The 16,088-nt window shown below is 35.8% G+C and overlaps 1 protein-coding gene across 1 annotated transcript in view; it reads right to left on the bottom strand.

The window, feature by feature from the left end:
• LOC108908407 (spondin-1-like) overlaps positions 1-12,537 on the bottom strand; it is an 87,111-nt gene extending 74,574 nt beyond the window's left edge. Inside the window, 1 exon segment of the mRNA XM_023457104.1 lies at positions 12,447-12,537. Within this exon segment, the coding sequence (XP_023312872.1) occupies positions 12,447-12,537 (91 nt within the window).
• Between the last annotated feature and the right edge of the window lie 3,551 nt (positions 12,538-16,088).

Genomic DNA, 16,088 nt, shown 5'->3' with positions numbered 1-16,088 from the left:
CCTCTACTTGTCATAGCTTTTAAAAAATTTTAACAATAAATGCGATAGTTATAAACAAATTAAAAAATGGGCACTTTTCTTGTCTTTTTGCAATAACTTTTTTGTTTATTAACCGATTTTAATTTAAGCAGTATCATTTTGTAAATAATTTTACTCCCTATAAGCTGTCTGTGAGTCACTTTTCGCTAAAATTGATGGTTTTCCCTGCAAAGTGAAAAAACTGTTTTCCTCACTTATTTGTTTAAATAGAAAAGTTAGCTAATAAAAGTTTTTGACTCACGAAACGAGAGACGTCTTGTATTACGTTCCTTTAGACAATTTTACAATAATCTAGCGGATAGGACTTTTTTCGAGTTACTCTTTTAATTTCGCTAATTTTCCTGGTGTAATATCTTAATTTGGCTTTTTTATGTAAATGAATGAACATTAGATTGTTTGGATTTTCGTTATAATTTTCGATTTTCGAAACAAAGAAATAGGCAAATCTTTATATTAATGTTTTTGCATCAAAAGGTATTCATATTTTTTTGTACCTTTTTGGTTACTTATGAATAATATCACTATTATTGGTTTCATTTTTTTTTGTTCCATAATAAAATCTAAAGTAAATAATTGCGGAATATCTAGAATTTTTGACAAATTATGAAAATCATCACTGGCGTAAGTCATTTCTATTTGATATATGACTTTTAAGATCCATATTTCTAATATTTTAAGATATTGTAAACTCCATCCCAAACAGTAGTTGCCTCATAATTGAGATCCAACAAAGTATAATAAAGAACCATAAGGTGCTCAGTGATCGAAATATGTTTCCTCAATATTAAAAAGAATGAATTGAGTACTGTCCTTCGTATCCATATCCTAAAGTTTTAAAATTACTCTTACCACAGACAATATAGCTTATCGCAACAGACTGCGTGTTAAATGATGAAAATTGGTAGCCTAAAATGGGTGCAGGGTCTTCTTAGCCGGCATCCAGCTATAAAATTTAGCGTGGTAACTCTTCTACTTGGTAATAGGCGGCAGTTCTAGCGGTGGCTTTGTTGCCAAATGATAACTGCCAAATATATTTGATGCATTCAATTATGTAATTAAAGAGTTGTGGAACTTATCTTTTGTCTGGAAATCACATGATAAATGCTAAATAAAATAAATCAAGTTAGAATTAAAACAATGAATTTACTTAATTAATTATTTATTTTATACAGGTATCACCTTGGAATGGGAGAATTCAAAAACTTGAAATTTATGTTTTTAGATTTGTGCGTCGACTTCCGGTTTGGTACGATAAAAACACCTATGTTTAAAACATTGCATTATACAGGTTGTGTATCCTTAGATGGGTACTGTTCTCTTATTGTTGATTTCTTTAGTTAGGTAAAATAATTATTGACACAAGTGTTGCATATCATTGATGTCATAGGTAGTGCTCATATATATGACACAAGGTGTTCAAAAAATTAACACAATGTAAAATGGCTGGAACCTTAAGGAGTAGTTGAATACGGAATTTATTTAAAAAAAAAAACAACAAATCATCAATCAATGATCCCATACAGAGATAAGATAATGCGTTATCTACTGTTGCAATTACTAACTTTTTTGTTTTTCAACATACGGACTTCGGACCTTTTCCATTCAACGCAGAACGGACAATCAGAACCAGAGGTGTAGGGGAGATTTTTTTAATTATTTTTTCGATTCAACACACCGTTGCCGAGTTATAAGACCTTTTTTACTGTATCACCTCACACACCTCTTGTTTCCGAAATTTATTTTCCTTATACGGACATCGGACCTTTTGCATTCTACGCATAAGGGACAATCAGACCCAGGAGTGTGGGGGAGATTTTTTAAATTATTTTTTCGATTCGACGCACCATATCCGAGTTATACGGCCTTTTTGATATATGACGTCGCATATTTCTTGTTTCCAAAATTTATGGTCGACATACAGACTTCGGATCTTTTGCATTCAACGCAGAACGGACAATCAGAACCAGAGGGATGGGAGAGATTTTTTCAATTATTTTTTCGATTCAACGCACCGTTTTCGAGTTATAAGACATTTTTTACTGTATCACCTCACCACACCTCTCGTTTCCGAAATTTATTTTCCACATAAGGACTTCGGACCTTTTGCATTCAACGCGGTAGGGACAATCAGGACCAGATGTGTCGGGAGATTTTTGAAATTATTTTTTCAATTCAATGCACCGTTTCCGAGTTATAAACACTTTTTTATTCTATGATGTCACACACCGTTGGTCCCGATTTTTTTTTTAGACATGCGGACTTCGGACGTTTTTCATTCGATCACCAATCAGAACCATGGGAGATTTTTTGATGTTTCGAGTATTTCCGAGGTACAAGCAAATATTGTTTTTTTTTCTTTCATATATTATGACGCCCCACTCTGTCTCACCCACCGAGTGCTCTACTCAGAGCCAAGGGGATATTTGTTTATATTTCCAGCCATTTACGAGTTACGAGCAAAAACCGGTTTTTTTCGAATGCATTGTGACGTCATAGCTCGATGATGAAGGCTGAAAAGGGTTCCTCCCTAGGTGTCCTGAAGATGCTGGGGAAGCCCTAGAAACTCCAGCAAAGAGAGAGACAGACAGAGAGAGAAAAGCCCTCTAAGAGGACAAAGTCTCTCTATCTCTCTCGCACACAATCAGACAAAAACAACAGAAACGAACCTTCCCATAAAAATACATGGGATTTATCCATTATTAGAATAATCCATTTTAATTTAAAAAAATTATAAAAAATTAAAATGGGTTATTCTGATGACGAAAAATAAAACATAATTAAACTGTATTATTCAAATAACAATAATGTGCAAAAGTTCTTCAGGAATATCGGCAAATTTATTTTGCAGGACGATCCCGTCAACGAACACTATAAAAAATATTATCAGAAACCTTAGGTGCCCAGAATACAGCCCCGATCTCAGTCCTTTAGACATATTTTTGTGGGGACAACAAAATATATTATTAAAGACCTCAAAATTTATAAGTATTGAAAGAAAAAATACAGGACGAAATGTTTGATAATTCTGAATTTGTTTTTAAAGCAAAAAGTAGTAAATTAAAGCATATTTTCAACTGTATCATCACAATTACTTGCATGTTTGCAAAATTTGTAAAAATTATAGGTATTTTAATGTTATTTCGTTTTTAGATATTCTCCTTATATATGTTGTTGTAAAGGTTAGGTATAAAAATCGTTGTTTGTTATTTCAATAAGGATGAATTTTAATTATTTTAATTATTTTTTACTTTAAAGGTATATTTTATGCCAGAAAATTTTGATGTCAAAAGATACAGTAACGCAAAAAACAGGCATTGATAAAAATGTGTAGGTACAAAATAAATCCGTAAGTACACGTGACAACATTGCCAAACCGTTGTTTATATGTTGCTGGAATACACGTAAGAATGCGGGCCGCTGCATTTGATTCTTTCTAAAATTCTGCTGGAGGTGTACTCTATCTGCAATTTGGAAATTTAAAACTGCTGGCCTATTCCAGTAGCGGTCTGTGGCGGTAGCTATTTTATCTGTGCTTTTACTACCATCAATCACAACATATTATTTGGATCGGATAAATAAATCAGTAACTCTAAAGTTGTTCTGCAGAAACCAAGTTTTTCTAAAGTTATCAATAATGTCGTTAAGAAATTCATTAAGAAACTGTTTGTTGGAACACATTTTATTAGTTTTTTCTCTAAATCTAGATAGTGATTGACAAAAGTATTGGCAATGCCTGCATATGAAACAACTTTGGCTAAGGTACATTTAGTCCAATATTTTAGCCTTAATATTATTTGGTAGTGTTATGCTCTTTCATTTAAATACATCGTGTATATGAAAAATTTACTTTGCATTGTCGTTGCCTCACCTTGTATTATCTAAGGATAATTTTAAGGTTAACTTGGTTTCGGAAGTGTGATTATATCCACTGTACTCCATTTACCAAAGAAATATAGAAACATCTCTCTCATTTCAAAACATTTCTCTTCTTTTAGTAAATAAAAGAGTGGTTTCTTATTTTAGGGGTTTTCTTGTTGAGTTTATACTTACGGCCCTATTTATCTCGCCAGTATCCCAGCATTACGGGAAGGGCTTTATAGAGCTACTTTAAAAACATTAAATTCACTTGGGGAAGTGGAACGTTGGAAATTGTAAGTACTGGAAGCGCTCTAGCGGAACAATTAGTTTTTTAAAAGGATATAAATGTGTCAGTCAACTCCCGAATAACCCTTGACCGAAAGTAATCTGAAACTCTACTTTTCCAATCTGAATGCTATAATATTGTGTTCCTTCTTAAATTAAGAGTGCTAATTCAAAAAGGGAAATTAGGCTGCTTTTACAACGGAGAAATAAACAGTTTATTCTGCAGGATGTTATGTTTAACCTCAAACAGATTTCAAAATAATTTTGAAGTGGTAAATCCAGAAAGGGAGGACTGACAATGAGAGTTGGGGCCTTGTGTTATAGTCTGGTAAACTGGCGATTCAGGAAACATTTGATTAATATTGGTTTACGTAAGTCCTGCCAAAACAAAGAGCGTATTGTGTGTGTGAACGCCTAGCACAGACAGACGTGCTATCTACTTCTCAGGACAACAACCGGAAGCTGAAAGCTACGTGAAATGCAGTGGCTAAAGTCAGTTTCAAAGATCCGTAGCTTAATAGAACTAGAGTTAGATGAACAAATCCAAGACATTTGAGGTCTGCGATAAACCTAAAGATGAAATAATGTCATCAATAGTTTGGAAACGGCGTTCTTTCAACAATGATTTTAGTTTCGGAAATAAGAAAAAATCGCAAGGAGCCAGGTCTGGCGAGCAGTAGAAAGAGTGAGGGAGGATAGTGATTTTTGCCACAAAACTGACGAATTGACAAAACTGAGCGCATTGTCATGGTGCAAGAACCATGATTTGTCTCGCCACATCTCTGGTCTTCTTTTGTGGATTTTTTCATGTAGCGTTGTAAAACGCCTTGATAGTACACAAGGGTCACTGTTTCACCTTGAGGCAAGAATTAAAAATTCACAATTCAGTTAAAATCGAAAAAAAAAACAGTGAGCATCACTTTGGCATTGGATCGAGACTGAGGTGCTTTCTGGGGGCGTGGAGATCCTTTGCCAATTCATTGTGATGATTGAACTTTTGTATCAATGCCATAGCCAACTTTCGTCTCCCGCTATGATGAATGAATGTTCCATCGTCATTGGATTGTTCAAGGAGTTGCTGACAAACGTCCACANCCCAAGAACAAAAATCGACGGGTCTCGGCGAATTTTGAAATATTATTCGGTTTTCCAATTATAGGGGGGTCAAATTTTCGTTGGGATACCCTGTATATTAAAATTAGAAGGAACTTGTTAGATCCTGAGGTACTTCCACCATTCCCATATTAACAATAAAAATTCTAAATTTGTACTTACAATGTCCAAATTATTTGTTTGTCTTGTACGATAATTATGTGCGGTGTCATTTACATTCTTTTTTTACCTTTCTCACGGTACGCGGTGTCTCGCGGTGTGCAATAATTTGCCAGTAGATACTGCTACCAACAAATAAGACTATTTCTTCCATAAACATACGTTGGAAAACACTTCCTAAAGGGGGTCCGAGCGATGCTTTTTAGCATTGCCAAGACGAGAAAATGCAAAATTATAAATTTCGATACGATGAACATTTATTAAATACTTTAACGAACTACGTGAGAACTATTTAGAAAATTTACTCAAGGGTGTCCCTAACAGAAAGGTTCATAGATAATGTGCACCTCTATTTTTTATATTTGTATTTTTGTAATATGTTCAAGTAAACATAGATTTATTTGTTTTCAAGGTCTATCCATCAATTTTATGATGGATCGTTGGTAGTATCTGCTAATAAATTTTTGTACATTAATTTTGAGACACCTTGTATATAGGAAAAAATGGTAATCTGAAGTTTTAGGATTTTTTTTGCTGTTTGCTCACTAGAAGACACAGGTATTACTATTTATACAGGGTATTTCAAAAAGGTGTTGCCAAACGAACACAGATGATAGAGAACGTAATTTTGAGCAAAAAGTTTCACATCGACATGTGTCCGAAAACACCCCCCTGTGGCGCTACGCCCTTTTACAGGGGGCCATTAAGACGACTTTATTACAATATCTCGAAAATGCTTCGAAATAAATTGATAAAATTCTATACAGAGGTACCATTTATTACGTGGAATTACTTTATCTAAACCAAATTGACACATTGTTTTCAGGGGCGTCCCTACGGGAGGCAAGCTAAGGATCAAAATCTGTAACTTTTTTAATTTGTCAAATTCCTTGACCATTTTTACATAAAAAAGATATACTTGTTTCATGTAGGGAAAATATAATTCTAGATTCTTTATAATTTTTAATTTTCAGTAGAAGCATAAGAAGCTAAAAATCGGCATTTTCTGGAAAACCGTTGCAGATATCGTTTTTTGCTCAAAATTTGGCAACACCTTTTTGAAAAACCCTGTATATCTGAAAACTGCGAACGGTAAAATTTAACCAGCCGGAAAATAAGAGCACCAGGAGAAGAAACACCAGTTAAGACAGGAGGACAAATCAGCTATACCGGCGACACTCGCTGTCGAAGTCGTTGAAGGGAGGGGCTCACTTCTACGAGGCGTCCAGGCCTAGCGAGATAGCGGCTATGTTATAATCAATCTAATAATAAAAAGTACCTCAAAAATGTTTTTTTCTTCTAATGTAACTTTTTTATATATATGTATAATTANCCCAGCATTACGGGAAGGGCTTTATAGAGCTACTTTAAAAACATTAAATTCACTTGGGGAAGTGGAACGTTGGAAATTGTAAGTACTGGAAGCGCTCTAGCGGAACAATTAGTTTTTTAAAAGGATATAAATGTGTCAGTCAACTCCCGAATAACCCTTGACCGAAAGTAATCTGAAACTCTACTTTTCCAATCTGAATGCTATAATATTGTGTTCCTTCTTAAATTAAGAGTGCTAATTCAAAAAGGGAATTTAGGCTGCTTTTACAACGGAGAAATAAACAGTTTATTCTGCAGGATGTTATGTTTAACCTCAAAGTACAGATTTCAAAATAATTTTGAAGTGGTAAATCCAGAAAGGGAGGACTGACAATGAGAGTTGGGGCCTTGTGTTATAGTCTGGTAAACTGGCGATTCAGGAAACATTTGATTAATATTGGTTTACGTAAGTCCTGCCAAAACAAAGAGCGTATTGTGTGTGTGTGTGAACGCCTAGCACAGACAGACGTGCTATCTACTTCTCAGGACAACAACCGGAAGCTGAAAGCTACGTGAAATGCAGTGGCTAAAGTCAGTTTCAAAGATCCGTAGCTTAATAGAACTAGAGTTAGATGAACAAATCCAAGACATTTGAGGTCTGCGATAAACCTAAAGATGAAATAATGTCATCAATAGTTTGGAAACGGCGTTCTTTCAACAATGATTTTAGTTTCGGAAATAAGAAAAAATCGCAAGGAGCCAGGTCTGGCGAGCAGTAGAAAGAGTGAGGGAGGATAGTGATTTTTGCCACAAAACTGACGAATTGACAAAACTGAGCGCATTGTCATGGTGCAAGAACCATGATTTGTCTCGCCACATCTCTGGTCTTCTTTTGTGGATTTTTTCATGTAGCGTTGTAAAACGCCTTGATAGTACACAAGGGTCACTGTTTCACCTTGAGGCAAGAATTAAAAATTCACAATTCAGTTAAAATCGAAAAAAAAAACAGTGAGCATCACTTTGGCATTGGATCGAGACTGAGGTGCTTTCTGGGGGCGTGGAGATCCTTTGCCAATTCATTGTGATGATTGAACTTTTGTATCAATGCCATAGCCAACTTTCGTCTCCCGCTATGATGAATGAATGTTCCATCGTCATTGGATTGTTCAAGGAGTTGCTGACAAACGTCCACACGATTTTGTTTAAAACTTTTTTTTTTGAGAAAAAAATTATCAAAATCTCCAAATTGATGTACAAAAGTTCGATTAATTAAGGAATATTGACATAATTGCCATAAAATGCAATGCTTATCACTTTTTTGAACTTCTTTATGCTTAATTCTAAAAAATAATTAGCGTTTTAATAAATTTAGAATTCGATTAAATTCATATCGATCAATGTAACAACGGAGCGGAGGTTTATTAACACGAGCTACAGCAATCATCAATACGCAATTCAGTTGGTATCTGGATTCGACCGTGTCGAAGTGTTTTTTGCGCAACACTATTTCCTTTTCTTGAGGTGCATTCCAGCGAGTGCACGAAAATTGGATTCGAAAGTGTCGTGCGTGCATAGAAAATGGTGGCGGACATTTGAGCACATGTTTTATTTGTTTCATACTTATGCGTTTAAAAATTACTGAATTATGCTTTTTGGTAAGTACCTAAATTATTTTTAATACGTATGATTATTTGAATGACGTAAATTTTTGGGTACTTTAATTGCATATTTTTCAAATTCCTNGAGACTGAGGTGCTTTCTGGGGGCGTGGAGATCCTTTGCCAATTCATTGTGATGATTGAACTTTTGTATCAATGCCATAGCCAACTTTCGTCTCCCGCTATGATGAATGAATGTTCCATCGTCATTGGATTGTTCAAGGAGTTGCTGACAAACGTCCACAAGATTTTGTTTAAAACTTTTTTTTTTGAGAAAAAAATTATCAAAATCTGCAAATTGATGTACAAAAGTTCGATTAATGAAGGAATATTGACATAATTGCCATAAAATGCAATGTTTATCACTTTTTTGAACTTCTTTATGCTTAATTCTAAAAAATAATTAGCGTTTTAATAAATTTAGAATTCGATTAAATTCTTATCGATCAATGTAACAACGGAGCGGAGGTTTATTAACACGAGCTACAGCAATCATCAATACGCAATTCAGTTGGTATCTGGATTCGACCGTGTCAAGTGTTTTTTGCGTAACACTATTTCCATTTCTTGAGGTGCTTTCCAGCGAGTGCACGAAAATTGGATTCGAAAGTGTCGCGCATGCATAGAAAATGGTGGTGGACATTTTGAGCACATGTTTTATTTGTTTTATACTTATGCGTTTAAAAATTACTGAATTTTGCTTTTTGATAAGTACTTAAATTATTTTTAATACGTATGATTATTTGAATGACGTGAATTTTTGGGTACTTTAATTGTATATTTTTCAAATTCCTGATTTGATTAAAAGTTAAGTTCCAGTTTTAAAAGATTCTTAATTACTAAAATTCGAGCTAAAATTTAAGTACAAACTGTCTTCGTACTACAAAATCGATATATTTTATTTTATTTGTTTAAAAACTGGAAAATAATTGTCTTGAAATTTACTAAATGTTTCACAATAATAGCTGTTTACATTTTTTCCATAGGACAAGTCTGCCTTATGTACACGTGAATGCATCAGCAGGTTAAGCGCTGTTGTCACGTTGTGATGAAACTCCCCAATATTAATAGTCCCTGTATTTTGAAAACTGTTAATCTTACGACCATTGTAATATACAAGTTTTTTGTTCATTTATAATTACTCTATCTCATACTGAAGTAATGGCAATCAAACTTCTTACACCCTATATAATAAGTACATTGTTTAGGTGTATAAAAACTCTGATTAACCCAATTAAATGCTTATGTCAATAAAATTTGAATAATAATATAAACAAAAATCTATATGCCAACAACTCACCACATTGTCAATATACGTAAAAGTAAAATATTAGTATCTATGTACATTTTAGATTGTATCAATAATAATGGCAAACTAAAGTTATGGACTTCTCATAATGTTATCAAAATGTACATACTCGACACTTTTGTTATGAAATTGAAATACGAGATAATATAACATATGTTTCATCATTCAACTGAAACTGCGTCTACACGATTTTAATTAGCAAAGTGCCTACCAATTTGCAAAATTTCAAATTTCTGTAATTTTAAAGGATGTTCCTGATAAATTGTAGCTTATAGAACTTTGACTGCTCTGTGATACAAATTTTAGTACAATTAAACTTTAAACATTACCAGATATTATTTAGCTGTAAAGACAGTAAGTACTTAAAATGTCTCCTTGAATTTCTTTTCATAATTTATTTTGACTAATATGTTTTACTTTTTCCTTGTTCCTTGAAACTGCGAACGACATTGTTTATTAAAAATAGTAAATTAACACAAATTTAAGGCTATATTTTCTTCGTAGGGTGTTTCAGAAATGTAACTTGGCGGTTAGTAATTTTCCATAGAATAAATATTTTCGTTAGTTTGAAATGATTTATTTTATTTTGTGGTCTGCTATAAGTGTCACAATGTGTTTCCTTCATTGTTATTTGAGATAGAAATAATCAATTTTCTCAATCAATAACTCTAAATATTTTTTCACACTTTCCAATCGGGACCACGAAACAAATAAAAATTCTACTTAGAAAAATTATAGTAAGGTTCTGCTGGTGCCCATTTTTCTCGTTTTAAAATACTTTTTGGTAAAATAAAAATGTGTAGTTCAAAAACATGCTCAAGAAATGCAAAATAAAATAATAAAATAATAAAAAATTACTGTTGCAAGAATGAATTTTTCGATAATAATAATTGCTGATAATTTGTTTTTAAATGTTTAAAGAAATTCAAAAACTTACTAGACCATTCAATTGTACAAAAATAAAAAAGTGTATTGATTGTTTGACCCGTAACTTTATTTTTGAACCGTATTGCTATTGACATTTAAGCCGAATAATTTTGTGTACCGTTTGTGTACCGATGGATTTAAACAAGAGAGGCGAGTGGGCGTACAACTTCTGCACTGAAATTTAGTCCTCTTTTTTTTACTGGAAACATCAGCTTATTTATAGCTTTCTGTTGGATCGACCTCAAATCTCCTCCATGTTCATCGCAAATAATACAAGCAGGATCACCCATACTGCTAATCTCTAATACAATCAAATAAAGAAGTTAGTTCATAAATGTCTTTTGTTTATTAGGAAAAATTGCAAAAAATTCCGAATATCATAAAAGTTGTTTAAAATAAAAAAGGAAGTTTTTTTTATTTATTATTGATTCATTTACAGGAGCAACATAAGACCAGTCCAAATTTCACGCCAAATATTAATTTTTCCCACAGTTATGGTTATGTCAAAGAATCGACTAGCTGATCATTTTGAAATCTGTCGTATATTTTTGTAATTTTGAGTTCTGTACCTTTTCTATTTTAGATTTTTAATATTCTTAACTAATAACGTTGTTGCCGACAATTTTTTTTATTTATTAAAAAATCTTGCATGGAGGTTCTATTGGTTACATTAAGAATTCTTTAAATACTAGGGGGTGTTAAAGATTGTTCAACCTCATTAACATTCTCATAATGATTTCTTTTTCTCTAAACAAGGATAATGCTATTACTGAAGGATTTACTAAATGATTATACTGTATGTCTAGCAGTTTATCAGCTCTCTACCTTTCGCCGAACTTATTGGGGATGAGAGGTTGGTAGTATGAGAAATTGACAAAGGCCGCAGGAGATCAACCATATCAAACGCCGAATTGTATAACTAGTTAAATGTGGAGTATCTTAAGGCACACGGGCATAACGAGAAACGGGAATACTACACCTATAAGGGTTTTCTCGAGAGACATTCAGCCTGTAGCCGCAACACTGGCGGTCTTAATGAGAAACTGGATCAGGAAGGGAATATTAATTTTCTCCGATAAGTGAATATAGAGGATATTAAAGTTGGAAGCGTATAATTTAAAAAATATAGTGTATTCCTACGGAAGACTATCTTTTCGTACAAAGCGAGTTTTTCAAAAATCGACTAAACGAGTTACTATTTTAATTTTGACCTCAAATATGACGTCACAGCCTTACTAGGATTGCTAGATTTCCGGTTTTCTGTCTGGACTAAGGAGCAAATTCTCCGACCGAAACGAAAGGAACAAAAGGTATTTCAACTTTTTGTTCGTTTGTACCCTAACATGACATCGAATAAGACGCATTGTATATTAAAAATGAGGGGCATATTTTTATATTAACTTTATATATATTTTTAATGTGCTCCATTGAAGATTAAATACTTTTTTATTTCACATTTACAAAAAAAAAAAAAATTCTCAGAAATGAATCGAAGAGAGTTTTAAGAGAAAACATTATTGCATTGAAGAAATTTAATTCAAGTTCCCGTATAAATTTTTTTGGAGGAGGGTTTTTGCAACTAATGCCCTATTTTAGTGATTTTTTAATCTGGGTGGATTTTTTGACTTCCAGGTGGTGTACCAATTTTATCGTAGCACTAAATTATTCATTATTATCTATTTATCCTACAGTAGGTACAAGGTATATAAACATTTCATGTAAGATTAGCTCAATGATTAATAATTGCGGGGGATTAACTCTAATATGGGGAGAACCAATATTTTTACCGAGCACCTCTTGAATTGCCTGCAGTGCTGGAACTTTTGTCTCCCATTCGTCGCCAAAGTAGTAAACGGAATATACGGACGCCTCCCTCATCACGCCAATCTTAACGGATGCTTGAGAATGTGGACGTCGCGCTGGCTAGTTGTTCTCCATCGGAGGCGAGGTACGTTACTACTAATTATACACTAATTATGTTATGTAGGCACTTCGCACTTCACACTCTACCTTAATTAGTACTGGATTTGAGATCTCTGGAGAGTACCTGAAACTATGGAAGATTCTAGGAGCTTGTGAAGGCCTCCTGTGAGTAGGTATGGTTTTGGAAACTTCTAGGAGCTTGATGTACCTCATAGGATCTTCACTGCGGGACTGGACAATGCCTGGGTGGTTAGGGCTCTAAAACTTATGTCAAGACAGGTAGTAATGTCTTCGAATTTTGTGAAACTTTTTGTCAATGTTTTGAACTAAAAAAAACGGATTATTGATAAATTATGTATTTGCAAAAAATAAATATATGAATCTTAAAGAGTGTGACGGGCTTGTTTGGTATTTTCGTCGTTCGTCACTATGACGCCTGAGCGGCGGTAGTTTCCTCGGGCGCCAGTTTCTGTTTAAAGTGCAGAAACACCACTACGCGGGCGGCTGCAGTGAAGACACGGTATGTCCAGAGGGTCGAGAGAGAGTTAGACTTCACACAGGAATAAAAGTCACACAGTTGGTATATATTTACATTTATTTAGTCCAATTCTACCTATTTACACTATGTTACTCTACATCTATTGCTAAACGGTGGCAAATGGCTATGGTTATATACAGGGGGTTACTACGAAGAATGGTGAAATAACGGTGCGGTGTTAAACGGTGACCTGACGAAAGCAATGCATACAGAATTAGCGGCACTAGTAAAACAAGCGTGAATATGACGGCGTGCAGATACCAGGGGGCGGGGTGAGGAAGCAACAAAGCTAGCAAGAGCTAAAAGCTATATATACACTACAGGCTTGGCTACTATCTCTAAAATAAACAGAAATACAATTAAAGAATAATAGGTTTCCTTGGCACTGGTATGCGGCTGGCAGGCTGAAACAGACAAAAATGATTAGCGCCGACCTGCGTTTCAACTCATAGAGCGGATAGGAGGGGGAAGCAACACCCTATGACCTGAACGCGCAGCGGGGTCAAGTACACCGGATAATGGCAACAGTGCACCCAACCACGGAGTCGGACGGACGAAGAACAGTATGGTTAATGACGACCTGCGTTTCGACTCATAGAGCGGATGGGGGGGAAGCAACACCCTATGACCCGAACGCGCAGCGCGGCTAAGTACACCGGATTATTGCAACAGTGCACCCAGTCACGAAGTCATACAGACAGATCTGCAAGAGAAATATATGGCTCACAGAGCGGATAGGAAGGGGGAAGCAACACCCTATGACCTGAACGCGCAGCGGGGCTAAGTACACCGGATAATTGCAACAGTGTACCCAACTACGGAGTCGGCTAGACGGATCTCTGAAAAGAAATATAATTAAGAACGACCTGCGTTTCGACTCATAGAGCGGATAGGAGGGGGGAGCGACACTCTATGACCCGAACGCGCAGCGGGGCTAAGTACACCGGATAATTGCAACAGTGCACCCAGCCACGGAGTCGTACGGACGGATATCTGGAAATACAAAGTATGATTAGTACAAACGGACAGTAGCCAAGTCTTTTACCTATATTCCCTAAACCTTTAACTTACTTCCTTCCCTCGACACGTCTGTACTGTAGGAGCGGTAGAACGGAACTAATTCTGCAGTGCAAATACCTCGCCAGGTCTCTTGTCACCTCAAGAGACTTGCGCGTTGGAGATGCGCGGAACCTAACTTACTTCCTTGATGGTCGGATTGGACGGCCTCTGGTGATGACAGGAGATGGAGTGGTTTCTGGCGGCTGCGCGGTTCTGCCAGGCTGGACTTAGCAGAATCTCACCAATTCCTATTGGTGACGTAGTTGGTGCTGGAACGGCTCGACTGGTTGCGACGGCGGCTAGCAGGGAACTGAATTTCCAAATTCAGCTTCTTTCCTAAGTTCCTTGTCTGGGAACGGGCGGCTGCGCGGTGCTGTCAGGCTGGACTTGTAAAATTTTACCTACTTCCCGCGGTGACGTCTCGGCTTGCTGGAGTTGTTCTCAGGCTCGACTGGTCGCTTCGGTGGCTCGTGAGGAACTGAATCTCGGACGGCAGCTTGTTTGCTGTATTCGTACGGCGGATCCTGGCGGCTGCGCAGTTTTCCTCAGGCAGGACTTAGTGAAATTCTTACCAATTTCTTACTGGTGACGTAGGTCTTACTTGGAACGGCTGACGGCTCGACTGGACTCTACGATGCCTCGTGGTGAACTGTTTCTCTGACGGAGGCTTAATTCCTAAGCCCTGGCGATGTTTCGGTAGCGGCTGCGTAGTTCGCCTAAGCGGGACTTGTAAAATTCTTACTCAGGCGATGACGTATTGCTGGCTGGACGGCAGGCTGGAGCTCGGCACGACTGTTCCCTACGCTGGCAGGTCCAAGACTGGCGTACGTGGTGTGAATTTTCAGGCCATCGGCTTGACGCTGTGCGGTGACGGACGGCGTTGGAAATGCCAATAACAATGCCGGTGCGGTAAATTATATTTATTAATAGAATTTAATGAAAAGAAATCAAATGTGGGGTGTGGGAAAATCACTTTGTTACAAGAGCTAATGACTTAGTTTTAAGTTTTGAATAATACTCCAGGGTTGACGTTCAATCACAGTCATTGATGGGTCCGCAGAGGTCCTATTGTGAAGTCCACCTTAGGTCTAGACAATTGACTTCTCTGGATTTTGTCTGGAATTTGAAGTTCTCCAGTTCGAATCTTGCAAATCCAAAACTGCTGTCGCTCTGGTGTATGGAGATGGTTAGGAGATTTTTGAGAACTTCAGCGGAAATTTTGGAAACCTAGTCGAAAATTTTTTGCGCCCCGCCTTCTGCTTCTCGTGGAGTAGTTTAGATTCCTTCGGATCTAGATCTCTACTTTGGCCATAATTAATTGACCCTGTGTAGAGTGATTGCAGATAGCTTTGCAATTTCGATTGAAAAAATGAGCGTAAATTTGAAATATGCTCGAACTTGGAATACATTATATTTAAACTCTAAATTAATTTGCATAAGTGTTCTAAACACTACTTTGGAGTTTGAGTAAATGTATAAAGAATTAATATTCAACTTGAGTTCAGTTTAAAATTTAAGTAAAATTGATTCAATCAGCTTTTTATTGTCATTTAATAAGACAGAAGATAATCATGATTTGTCGTCTAGGTTTATATTCGTATACTTGTAATGCGCAACACATTACGCAATAAAATGGACGGGTTTTAGGAACCCCAGATATGGAATACCAGAATTGAAACACAGATTGTGATTTATTACTTAAGAACCACTGAATATATAGATGTAAAAATTGGTACAGTCAGTTCAGTTAACTTATAGCACTTACTTTCATGTAAAATTTAAAATAAAACTAATCACTGACGCCCCAGTAAAGAGAAGCAATAATTGTCTTTTATTTATGGTCTGCTGCTCATAAGCTCCCAATGCTATTTTGGCTTTTGGAGTGAGAAAAAAATTTGATAGGTACAAA

This window comes from Anoplophora glabripennis, unplaced genomic scaffold (genome assembly GCF_000390285.2).
Source record: "Anoplophora glabripennis isolate ALB-LARVAE unplaced genomic scaffold, Agla_2.0 scaffold387, whole genome shotgun sequence".
Taxonomy (NCBI): Eukaryota; Metazoa; Arthropoda; class Insecta; order Coleoptera; family Cerambycidae; genus Anoplophora; species Anoplophora glabripennis.
The sequence above is the reverse complement of the archived record's forward strand: the minus strand, read 5'-3'. Positions and strand labels throughout refer to the sequence as shown.